Below are 8,874 nucleotides of genomic sequence, written 5' to 3'. Positions count from 1 at the left end.
AAAAAACCTCTTCTGCACCAGCACAATACTATAAGTATTCCAGTTTGAAGTTTGATGTCTACAGAGATGAAGAAAAGACAATAAACACTCTGAAAGAAGCAGTACAAAAAAAAATCTTTTTAAATAGACATTTTGAGTTTATTGTTTTCTTTCTTGTTCAGGGCTATTGTTAAGTTATTTAATAGCTTTTATGGATCTGATTTTTGGTTTTCTTTAGTCAGTCAGTCAGTTTTCATTCTTCAAGGGGTCTTTGTATCCAAGCCCTTTCTTTCTTTGTGCATTTATGCTTTATAGATTTTTCTAAACGTCATTTTGTTGTCTTATTAGCCAGGTTACAGGGATTGTCTGTGTTTTTTTTTCTCTTTGAGCATAAGCACTTCCACTCACAGATGGAGTAGATTAATATTACTTTAAAGTTAGCCAGATTTCATACACTTTAAACTTCTTACAGTCAATATCTTCCCATTTGTCAAAGCTCTTCTTGTTTATCTTTCGTTTGTCACCTTAACTGGCCTGTGGGTTGACTTCAAAATAAGATGAATAGCAAAAATGTCTTTGTTGCAGCTTCCATCTTTTCATAATTTCTATTTTTCAGTCATTCATCCTTAGTCCACATTTAGGCTCTTTGGGGTTAAAAAATGACTGTAGATGTTCCACACATCTCTCCAGAGGCTTCTTTCAAGTTTCTCTGGCATTAGAAAGGTGTGAGAAGTGCCTAACCATACCTCTTTTTTGAAATATTTGCCAAATGGAGAGTGCAAGAGAGGATCCCCAGGGCCTTTTCTGACATTTCCAATTACACTTTCCAAATATTTCCCAAAAAAACATCTCTCTTTTGTAGTCTCTCAACCTAATCCAATCCTGTTCTCTTATGTAGGGTCCGTCAGTAAACAGTTCTGTTGAATTTAAAGTTTTATTTAGACATGTCTCACTTAGTCACTACCACTTGGTTTGAGCACAGGTGTCCTCTTGCTCTTTATCTGATCAATGCAGAATTAATCAACACAGAAAAATGATGTTATCCAAAATACTCAAACACTGATGGATAAGAAATAATTATTTTATACACTGCTATAAAAAGTATTTAAAGGGGATATCAGTGTCTTCCCATGTCTTACACCAAGCATGAAGTAAAATTTGACCCCTTCCTGTAAACTCGTCATTATGCCTTCTTTAGTTTGCATGCACTAAATGCAGAGTACCGCCTCCAATTGGATGATGGTGGATGAAGTTATCACATTTACACAATCTAATTCCTAAGTTTATAAAATATATCATGACTTTTGCACAGTATAATTGCTATGTTGCAACAGGAAAGTGCTCAAAACCTTGTATTCTGAAGTGACAGCAATACGATTCTGTATAATTACAATATGTTCATCCCAATTTTTCTCATTCCTTTTTGGTGCCAAAGGACAGACTACACTTTGGACTGCAGCACCTGGTACCCCCTGTGTTAATAGACTAAAGTTTTAAATATATAATTAAGCCATTTCAACTTTAATGTCCTCCAGACAAGTTGAATAAAAAATACTTGGTTGTGGTCTTTGTTCCCTGTGAAAAACTTTATTCATCCTTTTTAATAATAGAAGTGTGAAGGATAGTTTTTAAAATTAACAGAGATTATCGTTTTCTGATGTTGTGGAAGTTCAGAAATGTTTAAAGGTTTGTCCATTTTATTTGCAAAGTAAAATTTAGAGTTTCCACTTGTAGACAAATTTGATGGATGTTGGTTTGATCATTCAGGAAAGATGTCATTTGCCTGTGGCTGCAGAGTAAAAGCAAAAACTAAATGACTACTTGATGTGTTCAACATAACAAATTGCTAAACCTGTAGTAGCTTATTTATCTAATTATTTTTGAATCAATCAACTGATGCATCCGTGGAGAGGTTTACTTTTCAGCACAGAGTTTTTATTGTGGCACTTTTCCGAGCCTGCGGAAACTTGAGCAAGATTTAGACAAGCCTGCAAAAGCACTGGGTACCGGCCAGACCTGATGGAATTGAAAGATGGATGAATGGACAAATGTGCTGTGACATTTCTGTTATACAAGTAACCAGGATGATGAAGATGAAACCAGGATGGATGTTTCAGCAAGAAATTGATCTGAAACACACTGCCCAGAAAACTCTCAATTACCTTCATAGAAAGAAAATATGACTGCTGTGACCCAGTCAGTCACCTGACCCGAGTCCTATAGAAAATTTGTGAAAAGGACTAAAAGTCCTGGAAGGAGCTCACAGAACCCAAGAGAGGTAAGGAGTTTGAGTGTGAGGTTCTGATTCTTGCAATTCTGCAGAATGGGTCAGAATCGCATCGAGCAATGAAGGTGGCTAATTTCCTTAGATTTAAAGATTTCAGCAACACCAACAAAGTGTTAAATATACTTATGTAACTTTAGGGATATTTATATTCATAGTTTTGCATGTGAAAAAAAACAAACATCTGGAAATCACTTTATCTAAATTAACCTTTACATTTATTCAACATTAGCTATTACGGTAGATTAGATTTTATTAAACAACTAATTTAAAACCTATGAATAACATTGACATAGTGGAAGCTGTGATATGGTTTTTTGTACACTTGATTTCATATCTAGATAATTGTACATTCTGGGTGAATGCCAGATTATTTATTATGCAAAACTAGAAATGGCAGAGGGTGGACTTTCGCTTTGTAATGACTGTGTTACATCTTGAACAAGGGCACCTGGGAAAATTGCTGTCCTGATGGAAAACTAATTTTCCCGTCAAAGCTGCGCTCCTCCCCCTGGAATCATCTCCCCGACTTTCAGAAAGGCCTCCTGAGACACGTCCCCAGAGCGAGTCTGGTCTTCCATTAATTGACTCTAAATTAAATTGTGACAATGCACGGGCTTTCCAACAAGACTGTGTCCTCAGAGGAGTTTCACCCAAAAGATGAAGAAGCATTTTAATCTTACCAATTGCAAACCTACAGGAGGTTGTCATGTATTTCAAGAACTTGTGGATAATAGTCAGTGATCTGCAGTGATTTTCCTGTTTTCACCCTAAACATCACTTTGGAAATGCCTTCCGCTGCATCTTTAAGACAAAAACAACAACTGGAACAGATGTTTGCAGTTTATTAAGAAAAAGAATCACTTTTATTACTGTGAGAATATAAAATGTGAAACATAAAGTAAAGTATAAACCACATTTACAATTTGCATATCTTTGTCTTCAGAAGTGAATAAAAAGCTCTATCATCTTTTTTCTGCATTGTGTTTATCCTCACGAGACATCATTTATCTTTAACTTGAAGACAGAAAATAAAGCCTCAGTGAGATCAGATTTCCTGCTGCGCAATCTGTTTAACAATGAGTCATTTCATCTCAGCACAGGCCAAAACAAGTAAAAGGCTTCACATTGGGTACAAACACTTATGTAAGTGTGAGGTGCCTAAATCTTGCAGAGCGCTGTAACACAGAGACAGCAAACATCAGTCGTTGCTTAATGGTTTTGACAAACAAAGCAAATGTTTTCACTTTCACAAATTGGTTCTATTAAAAAAAGGTTTTAAAAAGACTTAAATTCAACTCTAAATGCAGCAATTGTGGTTGACACTAAAAATACATTCCACTGGTTTTACAATAATCCTTAAGTTTAAGTATGCTAAAAAAAATCACCATGAATGTTAGGTGTGGACTTGGAGCTTTTTTGAGGCTTTTGGTGCATCCTATGACATTTTTAAATAATGATACAACATATAAATTAAAAAAAAAAATTATATATATATATATTTATATATATATTAAAAAAATTTAATTTATTGCCAATATTCCCTCCTAAACACAGTACAAACAAGCTGAATTGTGTAGATACATTTCTTCTGTTATTTAAAAATCTTGGTCAAATAAGACCAAAGATTAAACTTTTTGGCAGATGGTGGTGGCAGTATTATGCTAAGATTCTGTTTCAATGTTAATGTGGGGGTTATTTCAGAAGTAGCACAATGTCCAGATTCATTATCATAATCTCAACTCAACAACTAGAGCACTGAAACATGTTCACAGTTAGCATCTATTTTGAGGTTTATCAAAAGAAAAAATATTTCCAACATTATTTTTATAACAGATAGAGCCTGGCAGCAGTAAGTTTATGTAGTGGATAAAAATGGGACGTCATTGTGGGTGTTGGTTGAGGTTTCTTTCCTAAGGAACATTTATCTAAATATTAATTGGAATGTATTATAATTGAACCTGCATCAGAGAAAATCTGCTATAAATATACATTTTTGCATCAGATTCTTGTTTCTAAAAATCTGTTAATTTGTGTCTTGTATTATCAGTCCCTGTGTTTAAAAATATCTTAAGTAAATCCTTAAAATCCTAAAATTAATATGGTTAACAAGCCCATGGTGAGCGAATGTAAACTCCTACGCTTCAATGTATATCCCTGAAAAAGAGAGGAACCACCACTGGTCCCTGTACGGCATCCACAAAGCTCCAAAATGGGCTCAAAATGAGTAAAAAGCACCATCATAACACCCCAAAGTGCCCACACTGGTCTGCTTGTCAGTCACGAAGCCGCTGTCTTCTGGGAATCTGTGACAAGAGCTCAACATCTTCATCTGAGGTAGAGGGGTGAGTGAGTATAATCCGGGGGATCTGCAAGATGAAAAGGAAAAGAGTGAGGGGGGGAAAGCAAGTTGTATTTAAGAGTTAGTTTTTATATGCTTAAGGGGGAAATGGAATTTACGTGTTAACTATAGCGCCTTGCAACATATTTCTACCCCTTGACATTTTCCACATAGTGTCACGTTACGACCACAAACATCAGGGTGTTTTACTGGGATTTTGCATGATGGACAAACACAAGTTGAGCATCATTGTAAGGCGAGGAAATGCTAACATGGTTTTAATGTGAAATGTGTAATTTATTCCAAAAATGTATCCAATTAGAAAACAGATGTATAGTGAAAACCAGGTGATCTATGCCACTGTATGAAAGGTGTGTGCGAAAATGGACGGCTCACGACCAGGTGAACTGCTCTGCTTAGCAAGACTGACTTGGGACACCCAAGTAGCCATTGCTTGTATAATCCCTTATGAACATTGTTTAAAGCTGTACTGTCCACATCCAGGCAGCACTTTTAATTTGTTCAGTTTAGAGTTGCAGGTGCTGAATGTAACATTGATTTTCCCAGGATAAGCGATCCTCAAATGTGAAGAGCGCTCACACTGGGAGATGGGCGACACGCATTAGAATTACCCAGTCAAACTTCAGTCTTTGTCCTTCACTTGAAAGTTCCTGATTATAAAGGCTATCAGTTGGTTTTGACTGAATTTATGCTATTTTGAAAAGAAAAATGGGCAAATATGTAACTCTCAAAATGTACAAAGCTGGTAAAGATGTGTTGCTAACAATTCAACAAAACATCAAATTACCAGAAATGCACACCATTCTTTTTGGATTTTAACAAATCTTTTTTTAATCCAGATTAAAAATTATACAATTTGTAATGGTTTAACACAATATCTAACAAAAAGAAGTCAAAAACACCTATGGATGTAACCAGAGGAAAACTGTGAAAGAAATCATGGGGTGCAAATACTGGGAGCATAAATAGTAAATTGTAGATAATCACTAATCTACTTACGGACATTATGTGATTCATCTCTTTGAGTGAGTCCAGTTTTAATTCCTCTGCTTCGATTTCAGACAGGGTTCTGTTCAGATCACTGTCAGAATCACACTGAAACACATAAAAAAAAAAGTCTGCAGTATCAACAAAACTGAACCAGCTGTGCAAGGAAAGAGAAAACATTAACAGTGTTCTGTTCTGTTCTGTATGTGTCGGGATTGGGAGCTGCAAAACAATGTCAGATTTTAAAAGACTTTTTCTGCTCATGCTGAAAATTGAGTCAAAACACCCACAGCACTGTTCCCATTGCAGACAACAGCCTCAATCTTCTTGGGCAAACATTTTTCTGACTCCTCCAGCTGTGACTGTTTGCTGATCGAGCACAGCGGCCGACCCGCCGCCGGGTCCGGTGGATCCTGAGACACGGCCGGGACGTACACGTCTGAGGGCGGCAGCCTTTCTCTGAGCACCTTCAGCTTAATGCAGCACCCGGCATTCCTGAGGGCAGCGACTGCTTCGTGGTGGGTCGCACCCTGCATGCTGACGCCGTTGACCTGGAAGGGCAGAGGTGAAGTTAGAAATTGCTGCAACGAAGAATGGAAGCGTGAGCACAAAGCCTGGAAATAACATGTCTGGGAATTCATTTTTTCTGTATTTCTTTTTTTTTTTTTTTTTGTCAATCACATTGTCACTGAGGGAAGTCCAAGCTGAGAATCCTCTGTTGGTCATGTGCTGCCCCCCACTGGTGAGAAGTGATAAACCAAGGGTTTATAGCACAGCGGATTGTCCATGCAATATTTTCCCACAGCAAAAAGAAGTTAAAGTTTCTGTTTTCTACCTCAAGTACTCTGTCTCCAACATGGATCCCAGCCTTTTCGGATGGCCCTCCTTGAGCTACTCTGGAAATAAAAATGCCCTGAGGGGAAAAAAAAAAAGCAAACTAAGTTGGGGATAGGGTTAGAGTTTACCCTAACCCTATCCTATCCCTAACCTGGCTCCTTCAGATCACATTCGTCCAGAGAGCCAAGAAGCTACTGAATGAATGACTGATGAGCTATGTTGCAACAGATTGGGCAATTTTTGCTCTCCTACTCCACCACTCACTTCATCTTGATCTTTATAAGGCAGAGAACCTTTCCCACCAGCGATGCTGATCCCCAAACGACCGCTTTGGCCAGATACTTTGATCTGCAACTGAAAGAAATGCTTTCATCACTAATAAACCTTAGATTTTATGATACGAGCAGCTCTGTATAGCTAACAAGAAGCAAAAATGGATTATGAGTACACAGAGAGGCTCTCCTGATATGGTTCAGACGATGCCAGAGGGACGTTTTGACATTTACGTAAGATGCAGAGTGAATTTACTCTTAACGGCACTTGAGTGGTGGATGATTCTGCAGGAAGACTCGTCTCGCTCAGTGGAGAAGATCTCAGGAAGCCTGGGACTGATGACGTCTTTGTCTTGCAGACAGGGTCTCCATGGAGACCGGACCCTGAATTAAGAGCTCTGGGATGTGAAAAATTCTTGCCTTCTTGGGCTTCACCTCTCTGATGGCAAAACGGGCACGGCCCAGCTTCTCTTGCAGACAGGCGACCTGCACAGCTCTGGTGATAACAAAAAAAACTGGTGCGTTCACTGACCGCCGGCGAAAAACATGCAAACATTTCCAGACCGTATAATTTATCGTTTCATTTAGATATCTTCCAAATACATTCTCTTAATAGGTTGACGTGTTCTTGATCAACAGTTCTTACTTCTGAAGGTCTTTCAAAGGTTTTCTAATTTCTTAGAACATTTTGACTGGTTACAACTACAAACCTTGATGACTTTTATTGGGATTTATGTGACAGAAATATTAATTTTGGGAAATGCCTGTGCTGATTCGAGGTAACTCTAGAGGAGCTGCAAAGATTAGGAGCTCAGGTAGGAGGACATGTTGACAGAATATTTATTAAGAGGCTAAGCAACTATCAGTCTTTACAGATTAAAAAAAAGACAGAAACTGACTGATTTCAGCAGAAGTAAGTTTTAAAGAGGAAAAAAAGAGGAGAATTCACACTTTCAACTGTGGCTGCAGAGGGATCACAGTCTACAGGATTTGTCAGATCAACTAGAAATGACTGAACTCATGAAACTTTCATGGAAAGCATGAACAGACTTTCAATGTTGGTTTTCTTCAAGAAATGTTTCTTACATCTTAATAATGATTATAGTGTTTGGACTGGACCACATAAAAAAGATTTAGTATTCCTGTTGATCTAAGCAGATCTAGAAATTTTCAATTTTAAAGCTGAACCCAAACCTTGGGAAAATGATCCCTCTAGCTAATATATTTATTTCTCCTTAAAGAGATTTTTTTTTCATTTGTTTAAAATTTGCCGTTTGATTTTACAAAGGCTTGCCGTCAATATGATAGGAAGCCTTCTGTTATTTTTTTTTTCTTTTTAATCACAATGTGTGCTGCTCCGCAGTGTGCAAACTGTATTTTATCATATCACAGGAAATCAAGGGGAAACCAGTCATTGAAAGACCCTCAGGCATCCTGGAGCAACTCAAGCGAAGAACAAAAAGTAAAGCAAATCCTGGTTCTCCAGCTGAAACAGAATCTACACAGAACATGAAATAACTTTGCCGAAACCGACCTCCTCTGCTGGTTCAGCTTTTTCTTTGCTCCTCTCCAGCTCACAGCAGCGAGCGCACACATTGTTCTTGACGGCAAACATCTGAGGTCCCCCCTGCAGCCTCTCTTTGGTCTTCATCCAGCTGAAGTCCGGGACGGTCCAGCTTTGACAGCCGGCCCCAGGGGGCTCGTCACTGTGAAGATTTTCAATCTCCTATAGATAATCACAAGAAATCAGCTATTGCTGAAGAAGATGGCGGATCTGTGGAGGGAAAAAGTCTCCAATTTGACAAAAAAGCAGGAGCTATATTAAAACCCTGCTTCCTTATCCAGAGAATCTGCTTAATTTGCAGAGGGTTGAAAGAAAAAGTGAGATTCAGAATGCAACTCCACAATTGTTCTCCAACTACATACCTTTGATCAAACCTGGAATGTGAACAGACGACGTCAAAAACAGAAGTGGCATGCAGGACATGCAGGGTGGAGATGCTCTACATCATGCTCAGCTGGTCGGACGCAACAGGAAAAACAAAAGGATCTGGGATCTGTTGCGTTACCTCCAAACGAGACGGTTCGATTCTCCTCAGCAGCCGATTATCTTTCGACAAGAGTCATTTTGAACCCGTTGGGCCATTTATTTT

At 38.3% G+C, this 8,874-nt stretch overlaps 1 protein-coding gene across 2 annotated transcripts; it reads right to left on the bottom strand.

The window, feature by feature from the left end:
* Positions 1–3,093: 3,093 nt before the first annotated feature.
* Positions 3,094–8,787, bottom strand: LOC106914805 (uncharacterized). 2 transcript variants are annotated; one of them, XM_088012794.1, is made up of 5 exons: positions 6,714–8,787; positions 6,448–6,525; positions 5,903–6,163; positions 5,625–5,720; positions 3,094–4,632 (listed from the first exon to the last, which is right to left on the bottom strand). In XM_088012794.1, exons 3-5 carry the CDS (start codon positions 6,146–6,148, stop codon positions 4,540–4,542), a joined length of 435 nt encoding a protein of 144 aa, XP_087868920.1. In that variant the 5' UTR covers positions 6,149–6,163; positions 6,448–6,525; positions 6,714–8,787; the 3' UTR covers positions 3,094–4,539. The 2 variants fall into 2 exon arrangements, with proteins under 2 accessions (XP_087868920.1, XP_087868919.1); XM_088012793.1 differs by lacking the exon at positions 6,714–8,787 and having other exon boundaries at positions 5,903–6,707.
* Between the last annotated feature and the right edge of the window lie 87 nt (positions 8,788–8,874).

Source organism: Poecilia mexicana, unplaced genomic scaffold, assembly GCF_051168715.1.
Source record: "Poecilia mexicana isolate PSO_F unplaced genomic scaffold, ASM5116871v1 scaffold_15, whole genome shotgun sequence".
NCBI classification, from domain to species: Eukaryota; Metazoa; Chordata; class Actinopteri; order Cyprinodontiformes; family Poeciliidae; genus Poecilia; species Poecilia mexicana.
This window is presented reverse-complemented; position numbering and strand designations above follow the sequence as displayed.